The sequence below is a fragment of the Delphinapterus leucas genome, chromosome 2, assembly GCF_059928025.1.
Source record: "Delphinapterus leucas isolate spDelLeu-1000000601 "Yukka" chromosome 2, BTC_Dleu_Yukka2, whole genome shotgun sequence".
NCBI lineage: Eukaryota > Metazoa > Chordata > Mammalia > Artiodactyla > Monodontidae > Delphinapterus > Delphinapterus leucas.
This window is the reverse complement of record NC_143130.1, coordinates 147,307,755-147,334,041: the sequence shown is the minus strand read 5'-3', so window position 1 is coordinate 147,334,041 and position 26,287 is coordinate 147,307,755. Positions and strand designations below refer to the sequence as shown.

Here is a 26,287-nt window from a genome sequence, read left to right as displayed (position 1 = left end):
GAACATCTCCAGAAAATATTAACTACATATAAGAATAGATCCAAAAGGTTAACCAGTTCTGTCCTGTGGTACTGTTAGGGCGGCCTCCTGGAAGATTGCTGATCTTGGGTAGAGGAAGGAGTAAAGAGGTGGAGAAGTAAGAAAAGGGGAGGGCCCCATTGGAGAGGAAATGTGTCTATGAGGGACATTTTGACAGGGCTGGAATTTTGGGGCTGGTGTAGACATGTGAGGACAAATGTCCTCCCTGGATTCACCCTCCATGTCTGCTCCACCCCACCCCACCCTGTCTAATGGAAGGGACCCCTTTGTTGTTGTTTTTTTCTCCAAACTTTTTGTTTTAAGTCCTTATTGAATTTGTTACAATATTACTTCTGTTTTATGTTTTGTTTTTTTGGCCACGAGGCATGTGAGATCTTAGCTCCCCAACCAGGGATCAAACCACACCCACTGCATTGGAAGACAAAAAGTCCCAACCACTGGACCGCCAGGGAAGTCCCTCTCCAAACTTTTTATTTGGAAGTAATTTCAAACTTACAGAAAAGTTGCCAGAATAGTACAGAACACGCATATACTCTTTATCCAGATCCAGTTTTTTTTAACATTTTGCCTCATTTGCTTTATCATTTATGTTTTCTCTCTCTCCCTCTTTCTCCCTCTTTTTCCTGAACCTTTTTTTTTTTTTTAATTTATTTATTTTTGACTGCGTTGGGACTTCGTTGCTGCACGTGGGCTTTCTCTAGTTGCGGCGAGTGGGGGCTACTCTTCGTTGTGGAGCGCAGGCTTCTCATTGCGGTGGCTTCTCTTGTTGTGGAGCACGGGCTCTAGGCATGTGGGCTCAGTAGTTGTGGCACTCAGGCTCAGTAGTTGTGGCTCTCGGACTCTAGAGCGCAGGCTCAGTAGTTGTGGCTCTCGGGCTTAGCTGCTCCATGGCATGTGGGATCTTCCCGGACCGGGGCTCGAACCCATGTCCCCTGCATTGGCAGGTGGATTCTCAACCACTGCACCACCAGGGAGGTCCTTTCCTGAACCTTTTTAGAGTAAGTTGCCTACATCACGGCCCTTTCTCTCTGGATATTTCAGTGTGGATTCCTAAGAATATTGTTTCACAGAACCTTCAGTAAATTGAACTTTGATATGATACTTTTATCTAATCTGCTGGTTGTCTTACAGTTTTGTTGATTGACTTAATAACGTCCTTTACAGCATTTATTTCCTCTCCAGTCCAGAATCCAGCACTGCATTTAGTTGTTATGTCTCTTTAGTCTTTTCATCCAGAACAGTTCCTCAGCCTTTCTTTGTCTTTCATGACATTGACATTTTTAAGAATATAGCCGCCTCCTCCTCCCCCTTTAAAAAAAATAGAATGTTCTTCCTTTTGGATTTCTCTGCTGTTGCCTCACATTTAGACCGAGTTATACCCTCCTGGCTAGCATACACATGAGTGATGTTGTATCTTTTTCATCGTATTACATCCAGAGGCACCGGATGTCCATTCGCCCCTTACGTGTGATGTTAAGTTGGATCACTTCGTCAAGGTGTACGATTTCTTCACTGTGCATTTACTGATTTTTCCTTGCTACTAATAAGCAATCTGTGGGGAGACAACCTAAGACCATATAAATGTCTTACTCCTTATCCACATTTTGCCCCGAGATTTACCAGTCATCCACCCTGGGTTTGCAGGTATTTCTGGATCCCAGGCAAGGCATGGGAGGTCAAGCTATCTGCGACCAGGTGACCCACTTTCGAGGGCATCACCCACGTGGGAGGACCTTGCTGTGCTGTGCCCAGCCCTGTTGAGAAACCACATTTCCACAATAGTTTTCCTCTTTCTACTCCCACCAGGATCAGAAGCTAATTCGTCGTTCATTCAACTGACACATAAGAATGTTCTTGCGAAAGCTTCTCAGCTTTATTTGGGCACAGTGGGGTATGGAACGAAAGCTAGTTCCCTCTCGGTGTCTTTAAGGAGCCTACCATTGAGTTGGGGAGACAAGACTTGGTCACTGAAAGGTAAAGGACATGTAAGTTGTCAGTACTGTGACCCCACAGGGCAGCTCAGTGAGAGCTGTCCTATGACCCTGGAGAATTAAGTGCCCTTAGGAGTTTGGGGGAGGAGGGATCAGAGTGGGTTAGGTACGATGAAGGGACATTTCATTAACAAGGGTAATCTTTGGGCCTTAAAGGACAGGCAAATCTGGGTAAACAGCGATAGATAAGGGCATTCCAGGAGGGGAACAGTGTGCACAGAGACACGGAGACGGGAGCATGGATGGAGAAATTGGGGGACAGCAAGTTATGTACCAGTCTGGATGGGGCCAAGGGTTAGTGTAGGGGGCAGGATCTACCCCCTTACTGAGCACCTACCTCGCGCCAGGCATTTTAAAAAATAACTTTCCCGATTCTGAAAGTAACACGTTTGATATAGGAAGTTTAGAAAAATAGTTTTTCTATATAAAGAAACATTTTAATGAAGTTGCTCTATTCTTTCATCCAGAGATAAGTGGTTAACCATGGTGTATTTCCGTCATTTCTGAGATCTTTATCATTCTTCTGGCAACAGCTTTGTTTGGGTTCATAGATTCAGTAGCCCCTCTTATCCCTCAGAGGATATTAATCATACTTTGAAAAACATTTCATTCTGGTGACTTTATTGATTTTGTTTTCCAGCTAGAACTTCTGTTCTCTAATTCGGTGCTTCTTTGGTTGCTTTGGTTTTTGTCAAACGTTTGGTAAGTCTTGCTTGTGTTTCTTCTCCCTTTGTATTTTCAGGGTTTTCAGTCACCTCTGTGTGAAACCTGATTCCGTGCTCTAGAGCCAGCTGCCCCTGGTTGTGGACAGGAGGGTGGGATGTGTCTGCTGGGAATGCAGGAGCCGTCTACGTGTCCCCTTGCCTCCCTACCCTAACGTCCCGGCAGGAGCCTGGGTGGAGAGGTGGGGCAGGAGCCCGCTTGCCTGGCTCCTCCAAAGCCTATGACCAACCACTCAGGGCCTCTCCTGGACCCCTAATCTCTCCAAACTTGGACCCTGCAGAGCCACTCCTCTGACTGAGTGTAGAATCCTCAGCCACACTGCTGGGGTTCAAATCCTAGCCCTGGCACTTACTAGCACTATGACCTTGGGAAAGCTGTGTAACTCTGGGTCTTATCTGTAAAGCAGGGAAAATAATAGTCTGTATTTCAAAGGATTTTTGTGAAGGTTAAATGAGATAATATGTGCTTAGAACAGCGTCTGGCACATATATGTGCTGTATGAGTGTCATTATTATTTTTATTCCATGGTTTTATTTTGGGGGGTTGTGGTTTCTGTATCTGTTTATTCTCATTTGCTTCCATCTTCAGGGAGCCCATATAATTGCCTCGTTTTCTGGTGCTGTAATGGATTTATTCTTCTTAGAAAATGTCTTTTCTGTCATTTTCTAAGACTTGGGGGATTCAGGCATTCGCCCCTGGTCTGCCGTCTTGATATAGTCATACATTTCCTTCAAGTTCTTTTTCTGTGAGCCTGTATGAGTGTGTTATTGTTATCTGTAATACATACATGAAGGCATCCGTTGCCATCTGTGTCCACTCACCCAGGAGCCTGGCCCAGGGCAGGACTCGCCACCTGGTCTAGGTTCCCGGATGCTGACTCTGTCCTGTGCAGGCCTGGGAGGTGATGAGTTCTCTTCTCGGCCTTCCTCAGGCTGGTCTGAGGCGTCCTGATGAATGTAATGGGTCCTCTGCTTCCTTCGTCAAAAGGAATGTTAATTGTTTTCAGCAGTCTAATTACGTGCCTAATGAGAGCCTGACTGAGATAACATTCCCTTTAATTACTCTTGCCTAAGTGCTGTTTGGAGCCATATTTGAGAGTGTTGCAAGGCTCGGTACTTTCACAGTAGATGAAGCTGTCTGGCGAGAGGCTGAGTGAGGGGCCAGGGTTGCTGGGCTTAAGGCCCACGGTGGAAGGGCCTGCTGCAGTCAGTGCCCAGCCCGGTGTATGCTGGCCTTTCCTCTGGGCCATTACTTAAAGGAAAGGGACAGTCAGATTGGGTCATGTATGGAGCAAACAGCACCCATCACGGCTCCCCCAGAACAACTCATTTCTCGGTCTTCCCCCCAACCCACCTGCCCTTCAAGCTCCTCTTGGCCAGGCCCCTCGCTCTTGGAGGACCTGCCCCCGTGCCTTTCCCTCCATTCAACACTTGGATTTTGAGTCCCTACCGTATGCCAAGTTTTATCCAGGACATGAGGATGCAAAGGTAAGGAACTCGTGGTCCAGATGGCTTTCTAAAACAAAAAATTTGATCATGCCCTTCTCCTCTTTGGCCAGGAGAAATGCTACATGTCTGACCCCTACCCCCTTCCAGGGTTTATCTTCTGTACTTCCTTTGGTGGCCTTCCTTTTGTTCTGATGTGGTGTCTTTCAATAACCGGGCCTTCATGGGCAGACCCTTGGAAGGCAGCTCTCCCAAGCCCCTGGGTGGGCTTGAGTAGGCTGGAAGGGACAGCTTACATGAGATTGTCTGCCCTGAGAAAAAAGGGCAGCTCTAGGTGGCCCACTGCCATAGGTAAATTAAGTCCCCTAATTCCTGTCTGCACATCTGCACCTCCCATGAATGGTGTAGCAGGGGGAAAGTGCTGATGAAACCCTTGGCCCTCCCATTTTCTAGCTGTCATTTAACCTCTGAGCTTCCCTTGCCTCCTGTCAGTCGGAGTTAATGCCTGCTTCATGGGCTCATGGAGGGGACTCATGAGATGACCTGTGTGACACCTGCCTGGCACATAGAGGGTACTCAATAAATGGTTTGGAGTTTTTTAAATACCCCAAGCAGCACCCCCTACACTGAGTTATAGCCAGAGACTCAGGGGCTGGCCTCATTTTACCAATGGCCAGAGCCCTCTCCTGGCCTCTTGGATAAAAGTCACTCTTCAGACAGTAGACAGTGACTTTCTTGGAACAAGGGTTCATCCTCCCCCATCTCACAATGGCAGCCTTGGTTAACTAGGCTTGAGGGAGAGAATGAGGGCAGTGGTGTCTGTTCAGAAAAAAAAGAGGATTTCCAAGAGCAAGGAAGCTCAGCTCAGCTTTAGGTCTGCGTGTTTCGCAGCCTTCTCATCACCCTTGGTAAGTTCTAGAGCAATGTCCAGTGGGACTTTCTGTGATGATGGAAATGTTCTACATCCGCACTGTCCAGTATGGTAGACACTTGCCACGTGTAGCTATTGAGCACTTTAAATGTGGCTAGTGAGACTAAGGAACTGACTTTTTTTATCTTATTCATTTTTAAAGTTAAATTTTAAAGAGTCACATGTAGCTAGTGGCTATCAAACTGGCTAGTGCAGTTCTGCAGTTTTCAGAAAAATATCTCTTTGTGCACTTCTTGATCTTGGCTTGGGCCTCGTCTCTAGGCTACTAGTTTTCACATGTCCTGTTTGCAGAAGTCGAGGTGTGCTAGTTGCTGGCAAGGACCAGGTAAGTCAAGGGGAACTGACAAAATCAGTGACTGGGAGGGTGATTTGGAGCCCCCAGAGCTATAGCCATCCTGCTGAGATTCACCCACCATGCCAGGCATCTGACTTTCTTATTTGAGATTCTGCCCCTTACTGTCCGCAAAGAGCAGAGCCACTGGTTTTCACAGCAGCAGAGGTGGGTAGGTGGTGCTCAGATACATGACTCTCGTGCCAGCTAGGTGTGTTCCAGATGAGGAGGAATCGTCTGTGCTAGTTAGAATTTTCTTGATTGTAAGTGACAGAAAATCCAACAAACTACCCGGAGTAAAAAGGAATATTTACCTTCTTGTTAAGGTAAAACACCCAGGCTAGAGAGGACCTGGTGAAGTTACTTAAATTCTTTTGATCAGAAACAGGTGGAAATTCCAGGCCATGAGTCAGAGGATTTCACCTTCCCTTCGTTTGTTAATAAAATTGCCAAGGAACAGCTGATGAGGGATCCACGGTTTCCAGCCCCCGCCTGCAAGAAGAGTCTTCAGTTGACTGGCTACATTTATTTGGCGGTTGGGCACTTTGCCCTGACCTAGTTGGCCCTGTAGGGATCACCAGATGACCCTTGCGATAAGGGGCAGGGAATGTCTGACCCCTAATTACACAAACTTTAGCTTCTCTGGCCTGGCTATTTCTCAAACTTGTTTAGCTTGTTTCCCTTACTGTTCCCCCTGCCTGGAATGCTTTTCCCAAAGCTCTTTGCAAAGCTTCTTTGTGTCTTTCTGATGTAGGCCCTGATGCTAGATCCTTAGAGAAGTTTAAGACTCGCCCTCCAGCACCTAATCTCTTTCTCTCCCCTACCAGGCCTTTGCCCTCCTTCGTGGCCTGTTACCAGACATTACAGTATGTGCTGGCTGGCTTACTTATTGTCTGTCTCCCCACAGAACTGTGAGCACCAAGGGGGCAGGAGCCTTGTCTTGTTCACACGGGGTACAGTGCCTGGCCTGCACCAGGTACTCAGTCAATATTTGCTGGAATACAACACCTTGTATAAACAAACCAGCCTCCACAGGACTTCTGGGACTGGGTCCCCTGGCTGTTTAGAAATCTCTGGGGGTGGCTTGGCTGTAGCAAGCTGTGAAAAGTAGGGCATTGGGAGTCGCGCTGTTGAGATGCTCCAGATTTGTCCTCCGAAAGACCAACTGGGCTTCTTTCTGCCTCCACCGGGGAGGCAATGAAGGGGCAGGGTCCCCATTGCTCCAAAGGCATGGTGCGGTGGATTCACCTGTGGGACATCCGAAGGATGTGGGCAGTCATAGGGAGAAAGCAGATACATAAATTCCCGGTCACTTTGTGGGTGAGGCTGTGAGTCCACTGCCTGTTCCTGTCCAGCTGACAGAAGGAGCCTTGCTGGTCTCACGTGATGAGGATTCTGGGGCCCCTCAGCTGCCGCCTGATGGGATCTGCATAGGGGACTATTGACGAAGGGGGGGTGAGGCGGCTCTTTACAGTAACACATGCCTTGCTGGGATGGCAGCCAGGCAGCTAATTAGAGAGCCCAGCAGCTGTCCAGCCTTTCAGGCAGTGAGCAGCAGCTACACAGTGCCAGGGGGTGGGATGGGAGGGAAAGGAAAGGAGCACGGGGCCAGAGGCCACCCTCTAAGGTGTAGGGGGTGGGTGGTCAGGGTTGGTTCCAGGGGGGGACATTGGGAGGGGTGTGTCAGGTGGAGTGGGCTGCATGGGGAGGAGGAAGGAAGAAGAGGAGGTTGTCAGGACAGGGTAGCCTGCAGGTGAGACAGAAGACAGGGTGATGAGATGTCCAGCAGGCAGGGTAACCTAGATTCCAAGCCCAGAGTGAGGGGCATGGAATGGAAGGACATGGCCAAGTGGAGGGAAGGGGGGGTCCATCCCCTATCTACACCCTTTCTTCCGCATGCCAGCCAGGCCCCAGGGCCTGGGTCTCCTTGCTCCCAAGGGGGAGCTGACCAGACACAGCCTTTCCCCTGGTGGGGGGGGGGGGTTGGCATTCCCATTGCGTTTGTAGCTGAGCACGGTCACTCCTTGGTTTGGGAAGTTGCCAATCCACTTGTGTTCAGGGCTGGTCTTACTACAGGACAAGTAGAAGCAGTTGTTCTGGGTCAAAAGGGAGGAACTGGGGAGGATTTGAAAAACCAGAGGGCTCCCCAATGGGTCTCTGGGGCATCTTCTCTTTACTCTATGGGCACCTGGGTGGGGTGATTTGGGGAAGAGGAGAACAGGAGAGAAAAAGGGATAGTGTTTGCCTGCCACTTCCTGGCTTCACTCTTAGGTTCCAGGCCATGGAGAAGGGTGGTGGATGGGGGTAGATTTGATTTTGAGGTTCCGGTCAGAGAAGCAGAGATTCAATCCTGCAAGCCCAGCTTACCTTAAATAGTTATAGGGGAGGAGAGAGAATGATGCAGAGGGAATTTCCTGCCAGCAGCTGCTGGTTAAACCTCTTTGGGAAATGAATCCTACATATATGGAAACTGGACGCTTCTTTGGAGAGTGCCAGCACATTGTAGAAATAACAGAATAGGCACTGTTATTCTCTGACCTGAACCTGAGCTTGGCTCCTTGCCCATATGAAAGCCTGCGGTGTCTCCCGGGATGCCTAGGACGCTCTGTTCCTGCCCCATCCCTCCTCATGTGACATGTCTTCTGTACTGTCCAGACCCAAGGCACTCACCCCATCTATCCTCACCTCTCAGCCTGGGTGATGGCTCTTGGAGGTGGGAGAAAGGATAGCGAGGACCCTCCTTTCTTCCCTGGTCTCCAGAGACAGCCCTGCCCATTGTAAACCAACGTTTATGGTGCTTTGTGGGAGAGAACCCTTCCATGATGGTGGCCTAAAAATTAGAGAAGAACGCCAGACATCATTATGTTTGGTTAATAACACTGGATGTTGCAATCACCCAGTAATTTAGTTGGATCCTTCTCTACCTTGCTTGTCCCTGCATCCAACGGAAGTTTCATGGTCTCAAGGAATTCATCATGTGGAGGGGGAAACAGACACATAATCATTTTAAGATGGGGCAATATGTTTCAATAGGAGGCTGTTCAAAGTCCTGTGGGAACATCAGTGATGGAATACCTGGGGGGCTGTAGGAGGATGGCATCACAAAGGAATGAAGAGGAGGCAGGGTCTCAAAGGAGGAGTGGGTGTGGTGGGCTGCAGAGGAGGGCAGTTAGAGAGGGCTTGAAATTGCATGGTAGTCTCTGCCCCTTCAAGCTTCTGGGGCATCGGGACATGTTGAAGGAGAAGCTGGACGGACTTGGCTGTACATTTACAAATAAGCTGCTTACAGGATGGACTAAGTAGATTACACCGAATGAGGGATGAGTGCACGCAGATGTGTGCCTTGAGAATGAGATTGGGATGGAAAGCAGTTTGAAGGTATGCTATATGGCAAGAGGGGTGACTCTGGAGCCCGAGGACCAGGCTTTGAGTCAAATGTATGGATGTAGCCTAATCTCTTAATATCCTGAGGCTCAGTGTTTTCATCTTTAAAATGCAGCAGGGTTGGGGACAGGGTGGGGGTGGGGAGGTAGGGTAATTCCTGCCTTCCCTGCAGGAGTCTGGGGAGAATTATGAGAGGTCATATACTTGAGAAAGTACAAGTACTACCACATGTTAGTTGTATAAGGGCTCTTCACACATTCCTCTACTCCAAAAACTTCTGGTTCAGGTCATGCTGTCCTCAAGGGAGCCTCGTGCCCTCTACACCCTGGGACCTGGTCTAAGGGACCAGAGGGTGTCAGAGGGGTCTGGGGACAGCTTGTGCACTTGGAGGCAGAGGTGGGACCCCATCACCTCCTCGTCCAGCTCTTCCCCTGGGGGAAGAGCCTGCAGACCAGGAAGCAGGAGGTGTCCAGCATGAGGCTGGCCCCAGGAGGGAGCCTGTTCTGACTGCCGCGCTTCATCCGCCAGGGCGGCAGCCTAACCAGCCTCGGGCCCCCAGGGCTAGCCGTGGCGACCAGCGGGCTGTGCTGTCAGGATGTGGGCTTTGGTTTCTGTTTCTGTTTGGTTTTGACTAGTGCTGTTAATGCGGCCTGCTTAGGGCCCAGAGAAGGGGAAGTGCCCGTGGGGGGATCGAACTCCCCAGGCACAGGGTCATGGTGGTGCTGGAGATGGAGGGCGCGCTGGACATGCCCCTGATAGGTATGTTCCAGGGTGATCCCTGCCCATGGCCCCGGCAGGCTGGGAGAAGGGAGGGGTGGGGACAGGTGGGGCAGGGTTGGGGGCTCCTGTTTGTGGAGGAGCTGGGGAGGGACAGAGGCCAGGAGAGCACAGCAGCCCGCAGCACTTCACCCACTCTGTCCTTCACTTCTCTCAGTGCAGAGGCCCAGGGGAGAGACCCGGGGGTGCATGCCCTCCCTGCCTGCAAGCACAGGTGCACACAGTGAATTTCAGGTCCCCAAGCCCTGCACTTTCACTTCTCTTGGCTCCCCTGCTGCCTCGCAAGTTGTCACCTTCGGGAGCAAAGGCCCGAGTCACCCCTGCTCAGAGAGCCTGGGGGGTTGGGGGAGGGAGGAGGGTGGCCATGGGCATCAGCGCAGGGTGGTGCCTCTGTGGCCCACCCTGCTTGGTTGTCCACTGGGGGATGGGGGCAATTCCCTCCCCTGGTCACACACTATTCTCAGCTTCTGAGCAGCCGGTCCATCCCTCTGTAGGGCTGGGCTGGATCTGATCTCTGTCCCTGGGCTCGTGCAGAAGGTACAGTTTATCCAAGGGATTTTCAGGGAAGCTTCAGCACCTTCATATTAAAGAAAAAAAAATGTCGAAGTCTCTATCAGATGGTCAAGTCTTAGGGCTCTATTAAAAATATGTATGTGGCAAGGGGCATTATAAAGTCAGATTTATATCAGCTTATAGTCAATTACCGATGTTAATAGGAAGGGTCTCGACAATAATAATAAAATAATAAAATGAAATAAATATGAGGGCAGTGGGATTGCGGGTAGAGGTTTTTAGCACACATTTTGTTGGTGTGCTTGTTTTTGCACGTGCTTGGCTCCCCAAATGCTAAAACAAATGCTCTACATCGTCTGTCTTCCGTGAGGTTCTTGACTGCCCTTGAGAACAGATGTACCCACTACAGGGGGAAGGTGAGAGTGTAATTTGAAGCTAAATTGAGAATGGAGCTGGATTCTAAAATTATATCCCTGCTCAGATTTACAAGTGTGCACACACTTCACTCATGGCACAAGAAGCACCGAGTCCTAGCCCCCATGTGAACTGCCTGGGATCCATTCCAGGCTCTCATCTCCGGATTAACCAGACCTGGGCAAGCAGGATGGCAGAGAGGAGGTGGCAGGCTCCAGGAGAGGCCCCATGGCCTGGGTGTGATGAGTGTCAGGTGCTGAGCCTGGAGCCCGGAGCTGTGGTGTTTGCCTTGAGGCCGCCTCTCTGGCTGGCCTGGTGGCTCGGAGCTGGGGATGGTTTAAGCTAATGAACTCCTCCTCTTTAATTCCAGGGACAAATGGAAGCCACCCATCCACTAGCCGAGGATCAGCTGAGCCCTGGGGCTGATGCTTGCCCACACTGTTGAGAATGGCACCGAGGCCCAGCCAGGCACCGGGACAAAGGTTAACCCGGGACACTCCTGGACGGTGATCCTGATGTCTGTTCGGAGCCGCGCACTCAAGGGTGTGATAAGTGAGTATGTTACTGGCTCCCAGGGGATCCCTGGCCCTTCCTGCCTCAGCAGCATGTGCACAGGCCTGAAGGTTCCAGTTCTGAGCCTGCTTCCGGTCCAAGGGCCTGTCACAGGGCTATGGTCCTGGAATGGGAGGGGGTTTTCCAGCAGTTTCTTGCCGTGTCACATGCTAGAGCCATTGTATAGCCACATGGCCTCTAAGAACTGGGTCAGACCCAGATGGGCTGACATGAGTGATGTGAGACACCCAGCACTTAGGAGATGGCATCTTCCCCAATTCTCTTTCTTATCTGTATGCTCATGGGTGCTTTGGGCCCTGGGCTTCACCTCTGTGCAGTGGGAACTGGATCTCACCTAGGCTTCCAGACTCTGCCCAGAAGCCATGAGTGGTTTGTGTGGCCTTGGGTAGAGCATCCAGGGCACTGGATGGTGAAGGCTTTGTGGTGCCTTAGCTGCCATAAGCGTGGCCACCAGGGGGTCGAGAGGAGCAAGTTCTCTGCTGCTTCTGCCATGTTTCAGCCATATCTCCTCCTCAGTCCAGAGGAGCGGCATGTAGGGCGAGGGGCCCCCTGGCTGGGGAGTCTCACCTGTCCTCACATAGCCTTTCTTTCCAGCCTCGGCCTCTGGCTTTTCCTTGATGATGCTTTAAAAAAATGACAGTTGGCTGCTCTCCCAAGCCGCAGAGGCTGTCCGGCCTAAAGGCTGTTCTGTCTGAAGAGGGCAGACAGTCCCACTGTGGGACCGGGGGCCGGCAGGCAGAGAGCTCCCCGGGAAACCAGGGCAGGGAGCGCTGGTGGGTTTGTACTCGGACACGTTTTAGGAGCTGTTGGACTGGTCCATGGGAGCCCAGAGCCCTTAGCTTCTATGTAGGAGTTTGCAGAGAGGGAAAGGGTAAACCGGGTATTTCTCAGCTTTAGATAGATCTTGACTCCGCTGCTAGTTGAGAGTTTAAAACTCAAGGCTAGAATCTATTTTTCAGTCAACCGAGGCTTGCAAAATCAGTTTGTGATTGGAGGGTCTTTCAGGAAGTGTGTTACCGAGTTGATTTATAGCCGGGGTGGTGTGAGAGAGCCTGGACTGTGGGAGTGGGATGGGGGGTAGAGAGATGGTCGTGGGGGCCACTGTGGGAACGCGGTGACTCAGACGGAGACCTATTCCCCGCATTACACAGAATTCCCCAGAACAACCTACATCGTCAGCCTTAAAACAGGTGTACCCTTTTGTTCAGTGACACCACTTGTAGAATTGTTCATTAAGAAATCTTTCTTTAGGAAATAGCTCCAGCAAAGAAAAGGGCTGAATCCTCTTGTTACAGGCACAGGAGAGATGTTCTTGTGGTGTCATTGTCAGAGTAGAAATGGGAGACGGTTGCTCTCCCTTTGTTGAACACCTCGGTTGAGTAAATTCTAGATTTCCACTTGGTGGACCATTACACAGCCATTATAATAAGGAGAACATAGGAAATATGACACCTTGGAAAAATTGATTATGATGTAATGAGTGGAAGTGTCAGGTTACAGGATAAGTACATTATGGTAACTTGTAAAATAAACACATGAGAAGAGATCGCAAAGGGGAAATGATAATGGCTGCTAGTTTGCTGGAATTATGAATGCCTTTTCTTCCGATGATGCATGGATTTGTTTCTTTTAAAACTAAATTAAATCTCAATGAGTACACCGCATGCCACTAAAAGTGATTTTCTCTGAGATGTGGGATGATGGGGGACTTTTGCTTTCTATATCATTCCTTTCTGCAGTGTTTAAATTTCAACGGTGAGCAAATGTCACTTTTGCAATCAGGAAAAAGAAAGACATTTTAAAATGCTAGATATAAAAAAATTTTAAAGGCTATATTTCCTAAGAAAGAGGAGAAGAGAAAGGCTGAGCTCTTTAGCTCTTTATACCTGCTCTCATCAGTGTTTAAGGGCCTGCGCCTGTTTGGGCCCATTCATTCATTCATTCATCAATCCATTCATTCACAGGTATCAGTGGGTCTTACTGCCAGGCACTGTTCTAGGCACTAGTTACCCAGCAGTGAACAAGGCAGAGCCCTGCCCTTGTGGAACTTTCACTCTAATTGGGGGAGACAGACAATGAACAAGTAGCGAAATGTCGGAAAGTGAAAGCGCTAAGACTAAAATGGGATGATGTGGGTGACGGGGAGGCTATTTTGGATCAGAGATTCCTCTGAGGGGTGTTGGTTGAGCTGAGATCTGAATGACAACAGAGAGGCAGCCATGTAAAGTCTGGGAAGGGTCCTGCAGTCCCCACCCGCAGGCTGCCCTTTGCTGCCTGAGCCCTGGTGAGCCTCGGTGCCGGGCTGACTCCGTTCCCCAAGCCCACTTGCCCCCACCGCACCTGCCAGCTGGGATTTGCTCAGCATCTGAGGCTGTCCGAAATCCTCCCCGGCCGGCTGCCCTGCACGGATCGGCTGCTTCTGCTACTCTGGCTGCTGTCGCTGCTGCAGGCACAGGGCTTCTCTGGGCAGCCTGCACGCTGGCCGCTGCTCTTGGCTGGCATCTCCGTGGCAGGGCTGGGGCGTCTGAGATTCCCGGCAGCATTGGGGCAGGCGGGCCATCGGGGAGACTCTGGGTAACGTGTGTCCTGGTGAGAGGTCTTTGAATGGCACGTGCCTTAAGGTCCAAAGGGGTGGCTGCTGCCACGGTCCTGTGAGGGTCAGCTGTGACCCTGGAGGATCTTCGTGTGGACGCTGCCAGAACGTGGCTTCGGAACAGAACTTGGCCCCTCAGAATAGACGGAGAGCCTTCAGGAGCTCTGACACCAGTTCTGGGCTTCGCTGATGATCTACCGAGAAGCTCACATCCTTCTTGCTTCCTGTTGTCTCTCCATATACCATCTCAGCCTTCCACAAGCAGAAACTCAGAAAACGGTACTGCCCTCAAAGGAGCCTGTAGTCAGCCTCAAGAACAGTGCAATGTGCTGACTGGGAGTGAAGGCTCTGGAGCTGAGTTCGAATTCCAGTTCTGCCTCGTGGAGCTGTAAGAACTTAGGCTAATTTTCTAGCCTTTCTCTGCCTCGAATTCCCCATCTGTGAAATGGGCTTGAAGATTATCTGAGTTAGTACATGGAAAGTACTGAGAAGAGTGCCTGATTATTACTGTGACTTGGGAAGTGGCAGGAGGACCAGCCCAGGGAGCTTTCCTGGGGGGGCGCCCACAGCAAGAGAGGGTGGAACTCTATGGCATTTGGGCGAGCCAGTGACCACCGGTATCTTCCCCCACTTGCTTCCCTTCTGGCCCTGAAGCAAGCCCATGTTTTCCTCCCCCTCAACCTGATGACCACAGGGGAGGCTCAGGACTGTTTCAGAACTTGCATCTGGCACCCAGAGGTAAGGGCGACCGCCCACCCCTCATTAATTCCACTACCCCACCAGGAGACTGCACTCAGGGTTGCTCAAGCTGTGCCCCCAATGCCTTGTCCTCAGAGACCCCTGGAAGGCCTGTGCATCTCCCCAGAGCAGTGGTATTAATTAACTGTAATGGTTTTGTTGCCTGGGGATGGGGAGTGAAATTTGGGAAGTAAATGAGGTGAAAGAGGAAGGCTTGCCCAGCCTGTCTGCATGGAAGGGGAATCCTGATTTTCTAGCAAGACGCTCCTCTGGACAAAAATTCCCAGAGTTGTCGTGTTGTTCCAGGAAGTTAAGATGCTACAAGATGGGGGGTTTTGGCAAAACCAAGAGCAATCATCCCATCCGGTTTTGCCTCCAGCCTGCCTTGGACTTTGACGGCATCGCTCCTCTCAACTGCTCACTCTGCACTCTGTCACCCTAGGGAATAGCTCAGCGGGTTCCAAGAGCGGCAGGTGAGATACTCCTAGGGAGCAGGGCTCTGAAAGCCAGCCCTCCCCCTCCCCCACCTGTCTCCTTGGAGGGGCAGTGCCGTGTCCTGATGACTCGCCTTGGGTTCTGGCCCTTTGCTGGGACTCCGTGTGCCTGGCTCTTTCATCACACATGAGGGCTCTTGTACTTGAGTGTTGTTCCCTAAAATCCCGCTTGAGAAGCCATCCACTGCTCTGCAGATTCTTTTCTCTGCTTTCAGTCTTGCCCACGCTCTCCTCTCTACTCCACCCTGAGTTTTCATTCCTGGGCTGTCCCATCTTTGTGTCATGGTCCTCAGGATGGTTATGTCTGTCACCAGGAGAAAGAAGCAACATCCCGTGAACTGCTGGTTCCTCTTGATGCAGGTGGACCCGGGGCTTCGATCCCAGGGCTGAACAAGGAGGTACTGGAAGGGTCTGGGGCAACGGGCTCAGGTTGGGGGAGGCCAGGCAGGGATGGAGGCTGTTGGGCCCAGCAGAGGGAGGGGAACCTGTCCTAGCTCAAAGTTCAGGCACAGCTCCGGTGAATATTAGAAGTGGGTTTGGGGAGTGGAGTTCTGAAAATCCACCCAGGCCAATGCCTGCCTTTAATTTTAGCGTCTGTCCCATCACAGTGTGAGCTGCCATCCCACCTGACGACACTGTCTCACGTCCCCGCCCCTGTCCTCACCCCCGCCTCCTGGCCCCCGCCAGCTCTTCCCCATTCATCTTCCGTGGACCAGTCCAGGTCTCCTCAGACACCACCTGACCTCGCCTAGGTATGCTTCCCCTCCACCTACCCGTGTTCCTCCAGGCACAGAGATTCTAAAACCAGAATCCAGGCCTCGAGCTCGCCCTGTTCTCTCTCCCCACACCCTCTCTTCTGTTCGGCACTTGCCCTCTCTCCCTTTGACAGCCACTCCTTTAATCTTGCTTCTGCTCCATAGGGTTTGGGCGTCCAACTCTTCCAAGTCACCTGCTCCGGGGGTGTGGGCGTGGCTGGAGCCTCTGATCTGTAACTGACTGGGAAACCATTCTTGGCCTCCCCCAAAAGATCAGACCAAGAGGCAAGGAGAGTAGGGTTTTAAAATCAGCATCAAGGAGGGGACTGGCCAGAGTGATGACCCCACCAGTTACATGAGGCTGCTGAAGTGCACATCTGAAGAAGTCCCTTCTCCGGATCCTGGGGGACAGAGGGGCCAGGGCTACAAGTTCCCGTCAGGTGGACAGACTGCGTTCAGAGGACCCTGAGTCGGGCAGGAGGCAGAGGGGTCTCCAGGCCACCACTGTCCACCCACCTCGGACTGCGGACCCCTCCTCGCTGCTCTGTGTTTCCCTGGAGCCCAAGCTCTGTTCTGGGCAGAGCTTAGCAACCTGTTGGGAGTTCAGCATAAAGCTAGAGCTTGAGAAACTGTGCCAGGAATGCTGGCCCTTTCACTCACGCTTCTTTTAAAGCCAGGCCCTCACAGGGCTGCTTCTGAGACCCCTCCCCTTTCATCACACCTCCTCAGCCACACGGGAGCTGGAAGCTCACTTCGATTCTCCTCAGCTGAGTTTTTGTTCCATGGGCTGTATGTGTGATTACTGTTTTCACGGGTAGCTTGGCTGCCAGGTTAGTGCTCTGGGTGGAGGTGAAGACCTGACTTGCTTGGCACAGAAGGCTGCCCGGCTGCTAGTGAGGCCAGGGGCAGAAAGGCCCTGCCACAGGTGGGAGGGAGAAGCGGACCAGGAATCCTGGCTCTGTGCCAGAAATGAAAGCCATCTTTTTTTGAGCATTTGCTGTAGCCCTAGTAGTGGATATCTCTTAGCTCATTCATCCTCACTGTAACCCTCTGAGGTAGTTACTCTTCTTCTCACTTTACTTATAAGGAATCTGAGACAGAGAGGTCAGGTAATGTGCCCTAGATCCCACAGGTGGGGGGTATTATTGTCCGCAACACAAACCCAGGCAGTTAGGATCTGGAGCCCCTGCACTTAACCCTACACACCATTCACACCTGTGAGTCATGGTTTGTTGTTGGGCATGGCTCAGGAGGGAAGAATGGGTGTTAATTTTACACAGTTTCAGGTTTCCTTAAGTTCACTTGTCTGGCAAATTTACTGAGCATCTTCTATATACAAGGTGCTAAGATGATTAATATATAGTCATTCAACAAATAGTTTTAAGGGACCTCCCTGGTGGTCCAGTGGTTGAGACCCCGTGCTTCCACTGCAGGGGGTGCGGGTTCGATCCCTGGCTGGGGAACTAAGATCCCACATGCTGCGTGGCCAAAAAAAGAAAATAAAACAAACAAACAAAAATAAATGTTTTTAAGATACCATTATTTTTATAAAAGTTATACATACTAGTTAGAAAAAAATTTTAGAGTCTACAGAAAAGTATAAAGATGGAAATAAAAATCACTTATGATGTCACCATCTAGAGATGATTGTGCCTAAATTTTTTGTATATTTACATGTGTGTATGCCTTTGCAAACTCAAAATCATACTCAGCATTCCACTCTGAATCCTGCTTTTTTCTCTTAATGTTGTATTAAACGTTCATCAGGTGGCTACTGGTGCTGGCCTCCAGAGGAATCATGGCAAAGCTGAACGCTAACGTTATCACAGAAGTGAACGGGATGCAGAGGTGGACAGGGCAGTGGACAGCTCCAGGGTTGCAGGTGTTTAGGAAAGTCTTCACAGAAGAGCTGGATCTTGAAGAAGGATTATGGCTTCGCAGTCCATGGTTGGGGGAAGGGCACCCCAAGTGGCAAAAACAGCAATGGAGAGATCGGGAGGACAGGCTCCGAAGCAGAAGTGGATCACGGTGGGCTTTGCCAGTCATGCCTAGGGGTTGAGCCTTACTCTGTAGATGTTAGAGATCCACTAATGGGCTTTAAGTGGGGAGAAACATTGGATGTGCATTTTAGAAAGACTGCTGTTTCTATACACGCTTTCACAGTAGTGATGAGTAAATTGAAAGGAGCAATGCAAGGCTGGGAGACTGGCTAAGTAAGAGACTATTGGAGTCATCCAGGTGAGAGATGACGGGGCTTGAACTAGAGCAGGAATGAGAAACAGGAATGACAAGGAGGAGATGGATTTCAGATGTTTAAGAGGTAGAAAGGATAGGCGTTAATGGCTGACTTGGTGGCTTTGCCATGTGACTTGCTTGGGCCAACAAGATGTTAGTGGGTGTGACTTAACAACTTAACTAGTATTGAAAAGCACCGGTGCAGTGGGGTTGCTCACTCTTGGGCCTCCACCCTTGCCATGAGAAGACCTTGCCAGGGCTAGTCCACTAGGCCCAGAAGAAGGACAAGAGGCAAGTGGAGCAGAGCCATCCCAGCCAAGCATAGGACAGAGCCCCCAGATGACTCACAGCCTTGTGACTGAGGCCAGGCAAGATCTGCCAACCCATAGGCACGTGAGTTGTAATAATAAATGAGAGTTTATTTAAGCCATTGAGTTTGGGGATGATTTGTTATGTAGCAATTGCTGAGTGATAGGAATGTCTTCATTCTTTTTTTTTTAATGTACATATTTATTTATTGGCTGCGTCGGGTCTCAGTTGTGACACGCACAGCATTTTTCGTTGCAGTGCACGGGCTCTTCATTGCGCGAATGGGCTTAGTTGCCCGACCAGGGATCGAACCAGTGTCCCCTGCGCAGTAAGACTGACTCAACCACTGGACCACCAGGGAAGTCCCAAGAATGTCTTCACTCTTGAACTGAATGCTTACTGTGTGCAAGGCACTATTCTAGGCACCTGGGGATGCAGTGCTGAATCAAAGTCCTTACTTTCAGGGAGTTCAGATTAAAGGGGGGAAGTGGCAGAGGAAGCAAGAATGACCTCTCTCTGCTAACTGGGTGCATGGTGGTACCATTAATCAAGATGGGGGTCAGGGCTTCCCTGGTGGCACAGTGGTTGAGAATCTGCCTGCTAATGCAGGGGACACGGGTTTGAGCCCTGGTCTGGGAGGATCCCACATGCTGCGGAGCAACTAGACCCGTGAGCCACAACTACTGAGCCTGCGCGTCTGGAGCCTGTGCTCCACAACAAGAGAGGCCGCGATAGTGAGAGGCCCGCGCACCACGATGAAGAGTGGCCCCCAGTTGCCACAACTAGAGAAAGCCCTTGCACAGAAACGAAGACCCAACACAGCAAAAATAAATTAATAAATTAATAAACTCCTACCTCCAACATCTTCTTTAAAAAAAAAACAAAACACAGCCCAGGCTTTACCTCCTTTGTGAAGGCAACATTAAAAAAAAAAATATATATATATGGGGGTCATACGATCCCTGAGGTGGACCTGGGTGACCTGGCCTGAGGCGGCACCTCCAGTGGGAGGCCCTCCGTACTCGCCTCGCAGCAAGGGAAGGTGACCACCCCTTCTGCTGGACAGAGGACAAGCGGTCCCCTCCCGGCCACAGGTGTGGGACAAGACACGCTGACAGTCGGGCACCAGTAGGGACGGGAAAGCTGCTGGGGCTGGAACTGCCTTCCCCCTTCACCCTCCCGGGCCCTGAGGGGCTGCTGTTCGGTGCCATGGCCGGAGCAGCGAGGGGAGCTTGAGCCTGAGGCCAGAGGCCTGGGCTCCTATCACCGGCCGGTCCTCCTACACTCTCTGTGTCGAGTTGTGTGCTGGGTGCTCCTTTAATTGCATAATTTAAAAAGAAAAAAGAAGCTAAGAGTGGACCAAAACATTGCACAAAGTGTTCTAATTTCCAAAAGAAAAAGAGAACAAATGATGGGGGTCATAGGAGATATTGGGAGGGAAGATAATGAGTTTGATTTGGGAAAGGAATATGAGGTGCCTATGTGACACTTAGGTGGAGGTGTTCGGGAAGGAGTGGGGTAAATAGGTGTAGAACACAGGAAAGCTGTTTGGCTGGGGACTGAAAGTCATCAACAGTGAAACAAAATCATCTGTACCAAAGAGAGACAGAGTACATGCTGTGGATTTTCAGGGGAGGAAGAAAGGATTTGTGGTTGGGAGGATGAAAAAGATTTTGTTCTGAAGGTAACCTGTAAGCTGGGTTTGTACTTGTGGAGGCAAGAGGAGAAAGGCACATAAAACACATTAGATGGGATGGTGGTAAGACGCAGAGAGCTGGACTGTGAGAATTAGGCTGAAAAAGTAGATTGGAGTGAGATCAGGGAGTCTTGAATGCCAGGCCAACGACACTGCAGCGTTTCATTAGCAAATGGGGAACCATTGAATGTTTTTGAGCAGGGGAGTGACATTAGGCACGCGTGTCTAGGAGATGGCTGAAGTATGATGAGTTTTGAAGTCGAAATCAAAAGATACGGATTCTAGTCTCACGTCTTCCATTCAGTGGCCCTGGGATATGGGGCAAATGACTTCTCTCTGAGCTTCAACTACCTCTCTTAAAAAACAGAAGTCAAACTACCTGCCCTTCACACGAGTCTTAATTTAGTAAGAACCAATGACAAAATGTGAATGAAAGTGATTGGAAGACCACCAAGCAATGTGCATGGGTAGGCATTATTGTGACTAGGTCTGCTTTAGCTGAAACGTAAGGCTGGGATTCCCAGACAGGTGGGCAGACTGCAAATGTCATCTTGTTAACCTGTCCCTTCTACCACCTCGGAGAGAGGACTGCCAGAGGTGTCAGCCTGGAGTCCACTGGCAGCTGGGGTTCATGTTCTCCTGCTCTGCCTGCCCGTTCTTGATATAACCCTGAACTCTCCCACCCCACCCTCCACATAAATGACGTGTCATTTAGAGAACACCTGCTCAGGGGAGGACTGTACCAAGGCCACAGAACAGAGGACCGGGAGACAGCTGCTGCCATCAAGGAGTACACAGGCTGGTTGGATAGTAACTAGGGGTGGCATTGAGTAAAGGGTCAAATGAGTGGTCCACACAGTTGCTGGTGGAGGGCCAGGCCAGTCTTCGGAGAAGCATGATGGGGCCTTGAAGGCCAGTGGGGTTTAAAAGAGAGGATCGGAAGGGAATGAGAAGTAAAGGGGAGGACTCTCTCCTCTGTCAGCCCACTGGTTTCCTCTCAATATCGAAACTAAACACCAAAACCCCACTTAAGGGAGCAGTTAAAAACAAATGCGACCACAGTAAGCAACCACTTCACACCCATTAGAATGGCCATCATCACGAAACCAGAAAATAAGTGCTGGCAAGGATATGGAGAAATTGGAACCCTTGTGCATTGCTGGTGCGAATGTAATATGGTACAGCTGCTGTAGAAAACAGCAAGGCCACTCCTCAGAAAATAAAAACAATTACCATATGATCCAGCAATTCCACTTCTGGGTAAATACCCAAAAGAACTGAAAGCAGGGACTCGAACAGATATTTGTACACCCGTGTTCAGAGCAGCATTATTCACAATAGCCAAAAGGTGGAAACATCCATTAATGGATGAGTTGATACACAAAATATACCTAGGTAGATCACAATAGAATATTATTTAGCCTTAAAAAGGGAAGAAAATTCTGACACATGCTACAACATGGATGAACCATGCAGATGTTAGGCTCAGTGACATAAGCCGGTCACAACAGGACAAATACTGCATAACCCACTTAAACGAGATACCTAGAGTTGTCAAATTCATAGAGACAAAGTAGAATAGCGGTTGCCACGGGCTGGAGAGGGGATGGGGAGATAGACAGTGTTTAATGAGTTCGGAGTTTCCGTTTGGGATGATGAAAACATTTTGGAGATGGATGGCGGTGATGGCTGCACAATGAGAATGTACTTAATATCACTTCAGTGTATACTTTAAAACAGTTAAGATGGTAACTTTTATGTTATGTATATGTTCACATACACACACATAAAAGACACATGTGACGGGCTGCTTAAAAGAGCTCACTTGAAGTATGAGTGATGTGGAACTCACCTGAGTTTGAGAAGAAGTGGGGGAAGAGATGGGGACCCCAGTGGATGGGCCTAGTGAAAAATGAGCAAGTAGCCTGGAAATGGGGGTACTCTTCCACTGACTACCAGTCAGCCTAAGGAGTTATTATAGGGAGTGTAGTAGACACCTCTCTCCAAGTAGCACTTGAGTAGCGTTTCTCAGAGGAAGCCAGTGGGGCTGTTTGTTTTCCTCCTTTTATTTCTCATGCCTACCTGGCTCAGGTAAGGAATATGAAATAAAGTAATGAACATGGAATAGGGTTAGGAGTATAATGAGTAACTAAAAGAGAAAGGTAGAGGCAGGTTTGAAATCCCCTCCGGCCTGGTCACTCCAGAGACTTGGGGCGGGCAAGTCTGTGGGCCTCCTCCCTCACTTGTGTCTCCTTTGCGTCCCTAACAGCCAGCCCCAGTCAGCGCCATGGCTTCCGCCGAGCCCCTGACGGCGCTGTCCCGCTGGTACCTGTACGCCATCCATGGCTACTTCTGCGAGGTGATGTTCACGGCGGCCTGGGAATTCGTGGTGAACTTTAACTGGAAGTTCCCGGGGGTCACGAGCGTGTGGGCGCTCTTCATCTACGGCACGTCCATCCTCATCGTGGAGCGCATGTACCTGCGCCTGCGCGGCCGCTGCCCGCTGCTGGTGCGCTGCCTCATCTACACGCTCTGGACCTACCTGTGGGAGTTCACCACCGGCTTCATCCTGCGCCAGTTCAACGCCTGCCCCTGGGACTACTCCCAGTTCGACTTTGACTTCATGGGCCTCATCACCCTGGAGTACGCCGTGCCCTGGTTCTGCGGGGCCCTCATCATGGAGCAGTTCATCATTCGCAACACCCTCCGCCTCCGCTTCGACAAGAACGCCGAGCCCGGGGAGCCCAGCGGCCCCCTGGCCCTGGCCAACGGCCACGTCAAGACTGACTGAGCTGGGGGAGGGGGGTGGGCTGGGAGGCTCTCATGGATCCTGCGGACAAGGGTACCAAGCTGGTAGGGTTGCCCCCTCTGTACAGCACAAGCCCTGCCCCGTAGGGCACACGGAGCCCCCGTGCCCCACCCCCCGCCACCGTGGGCGGGCGTTGGGGGCGTGGTCAGGCGTTGGGGGCGGAGTGTGGAGGCGGCAGGGGCACTTCGGGTAGGGTCTGTGGATCTCAGCCCAGCTCAGGGGCGGGAGGCCTGTGGCTACACAGGGACGGGACTACGTGGGTGACTTTGGAAGCAGCAGGCCCTGTCCTGACTAAGGGACACAGAGTGGAGCAGAAGGTGGGAGGCAAAGCCTGAGGAGGCTTTGGGCTGCTGCGGGGGCCACCTGCCTCCCTCTCACCTGGTTTAGTTGGGCTTCAGCTGGTTCCATTAGGCAATATTCAGGTGCTTGCTTGCAACCAATACCTCCCCCAGGGGCCTGCTGAGCTGCAGCCTAAGAAGAGACTGGGCAGCCAGGAGGCTGCTGGGCAGGAGTGCTGGTCTGCAAGGGCTGGGAGGTCTTCCCTTGGCTCCTTTCCCCTCCCCCAGGGTCCCACGCTGATCCCTTGGCCTTCGGGGGCTCCCCCCCTGGTGCTGGATTCCCACCAACCTTGGGCTTTTGGAGGTTTCAATCCCTGTGTGTTCGGCAGCATTTCCCCCTTTTCTCCTATTTTCAAAGCCTTTACCACTAGCAGCCCCTTTATCCATGTAAGCACCCCACCTGCCCCACCCACAACTCCCTAGGCAACACAGCAGCTGCCAGAGATAGAGCCCTGAGCAGACCCCTCCCACCCTCTTGCAGCCTTCCCTCCACTATTGTCGATGGCCCGATTCCTGAGAAGTCCCCCCTTATGCCTCCCCACCTGCCCCGGTCTGGGGGATTGTGGCAGGGCCCCTGGTGCTCACCTCCTTGCAGTGGCTAAAAACGAATGATAGCCCCAACGCACAGTCAGGCCATCTTGGGCCCCATGGATCCACAATGGGGACCTAGAGACAAATCAGTGTGAAGGGGGGAAGTTGGGCAGTGAAGGTACCTGACTGGTTTATTTTCAAACCAGCCGGGGCAGTCTAGCTTTCTAGGTGGTGGAGGAGCAGGTATGCAGTGCTGGAGAGTCATGGAGACTGAGGGAGGGAGAAAGAGAGAGCCTTTCAGCTTTGGGAGGGTCTTCGAAGCATCCTTAGTGGGAATGGGTCAGTACTGGTTCTGCCATAGCCCCAGCCCTGCAGCAAACCTCCTCAGGGCTACCCTGTCCTCAGCCCTCCCAGAAAGGCTGACCCACTGAGCTTGCTCCTTAAACAGTATTTACCCTGCCGTGCTCATGGGCATTGTCATCTCGGTTGCCCCGCCTTCCTCAGTGACAGGTCCATTGCTGGCAGTAGACAGGTGAAATCCTAACTCCAGCCCACTTCCAGCTCTGCCCCCTCCCTGAGTGGAGGGGTCCATCAGAACACAGCCTTTCCCATGGTACATGGTCTCTTCTTGACCACACTATGACTCTTAGGTAGAAATCAGCCTTTCCCTTTTTATAGAACATTAAAAGTGATAATACCACCTGTGGAGAGAATCTCCTCTTCTTGCTGTACTGCTCCACCTAGACTGTGCAGACAGCACCAGCTAGGGCACAGGCCAGGGTGGGGATGCGGGGTGTGGGCAGGGGCGGTGTCCTGGATTGGGAGAAAGGCTGGGAGACTCTGCCTTTGGCAGGGTTGTGTTCTGCAGTGACCCTGTCCAGGACAGTTTGAAGGGCGATCCCCAGCCTCTATGTCCTGGGCAGGCTCCTCCAGTCTAGGCACAACCTACATTCTGCAGGGGTTAACCCTACCTTTGATTTTACTGTGGCCCCAATTCCAGGGCTTTGGGGCTTCTAGGGGTTCAGCCTTCCAGTGGGGGTCAATTGCTTTCCATCTACAGGTGGAGGGGATTCCAGAGGAAGAATAGTGTCTGGTTCCCCGTTCTGTCAGTAATTGTTTCCTCGGTCTTTTCCCCTTGATCCACATTATCTCGGTCTCCTGGACCCCACTACCCCTCTAAGCCCCTTAGACCACACTACTCACCTTTGCTCTCCCCTCCACGACAGAATCTGGTGGTCAGCTTGTTGATGTCTCCCAGCCCAAGGCCTCCATGATTCTCTGCCAGAGCAAGCCCTTGGGTGGCCCACTGGGTCTGGCCGCTCCAGAGGTTGCCCTGTCTGTTCCCTGGCACTATCTCTCTGGGCCCTATAAAAACTCCCAAGTGCGAGAGGTCCCCGAGTAAACCTGCCTGCCTGGCAACGTGCAGGGCACTGTACTTCTGCTTCATCCAGGTGCCCTGAGGCTCCTATTCTCCCTCGTAGGGGACAGAGCCCCTAGCAAAGGGAGGTGATGACCTGGAGCTTGACCACAGGATCTGTGTGTCTTCAGGGCCCCAATCCCATAGTGCCCAAGGACTCAAAGTTTGGAGTAATCCCAGCCCTGCAAAGCAGAGAATCTGCTCACTTTTTATGAACCTCTGGTGTCCTGGGCCTCTCTCCACAGGACATGGCAGCATCTCTGAGTCACAGATCGCCATGTGCTGCCCTGCATGGTTGAATCGCTTCTGACATCTGCTAGGCATCCTGTCCCTTGTGCCGTGTCCCCCCCCCCCATGCCAGTGAGTCACAATGGTCTATGCTTATTCACAGCAATAATACCTAGGGAGTGCCCGTGAAGTCCTTTTGTCCTGGTCCCTCGCTTTCTGCATGGGTCTCCTGGGGAGGCAGCCACTGAGTGGGTCAGTTAGGAGAGCCTGTATTTATAGAGCTCTGGGCTATGCAGACACCACCACAGGGGATGCAGAAAATTGGGAGGCTCAGGCCTGGAGGGCTTATGGCTAAGGCAGGGAAAGCACCTTCCACTCTGAGGCCACGCCAGGCCTGGAGGAGCGGCAGGTCCCTGCTCTACAAAAGGGGCTTTGAGGCGGGTGGGACTGTCTCCCAGCTATGGCACCTCTTCAGAAGGATACATGCCTGGTTTGTGCACCCATTGCCTGCTCTGTCTCCACTGGTCTCTGTCTCTTTCTTTTCACATTCATGCACACAAAATATACCGGTGTTTGTGTTCCAGGACTGGCTCTGACCCATCTCTGTTTCTTCTGTTTTGGAGCCCCTTTCCTAGGAGCTGCTGGAGGCCAGGCCCTTCACACTCTGGCATCACACTGTCCTGGAGCATGCTGGATGGGGCCATGCTGTGGGGAGGGCAGGTGGCATTCTCCACCAGTCCTTTCCACGATCTCTGTGCTGACCATCTCTGGTAACCTGAATTCTCCAGCCGACCCCCGACTCCCCATCATAGTCTGGTCCAGTCCTAACTTTGGGACCAGGCTGCAGGGCAGATGGGGAGGCCCGGGCAGTATCCAGGTTGACTGTGGGTTACTGCATCTTCCCATGAGATGGGCTTCTCTTGAAAATGCCAGCCATGACCTGCAATGTCTCATGGGGCGGGAGGGCCCATGGAAGGAGTCTGAGGGTACCCCAAAGAGCTGGAAGGCTAGAACCCCTTACTT

At 51.4% G+C, this 26,287-nt stretch overlaps 1 protein-coding gene across 4 annotated transcripts; it reads left to right on the top strand.

The window, feature by feature from the left end:
- Positions 1-10,989: 10,989 nt before the first annotated feature.
- TMEM229B (transmembrane protein 229B) lies at positions 10,990-24,319 on the top strand. Of its 4 annotated transcripts, none has more exons than XM_022570309.3 (2): positions 10,990-11,100; positions 22,211-24,319. In XM_022570309.3, the coding sequence occupies exon 2, from the start codon at positions 22,229-22,231 to the stop codon at positions 22,730-22,732; it is 504 nt and encodes a 167-aa protein (XP_022426017.1). In that variant the 5' UTR covers positions 10,990-11,100; positions 22,211-22,228; the 3' UTR covers positions 22,733-24,319. The 4 variants fall into 4 exon arrangements, 3 of the variants coding, with proteins under 3 accessions (XP_022426017.1, XP_022426026.1, XP_089763992.1); XM_022570318.3 differs by lacking the exon at positions 10,990-11,100 and adding an exon at positions 15,267-15,344; XR_016392203.1 differs by lacking the exons at positions 10,990-11,100; positions 22,211-24,319 and adding exons at positions 15,353-15,698; positions 15,867-18,324.
- Positions 24,320-26,287: the final 1,968 nt, after the last annotated feature.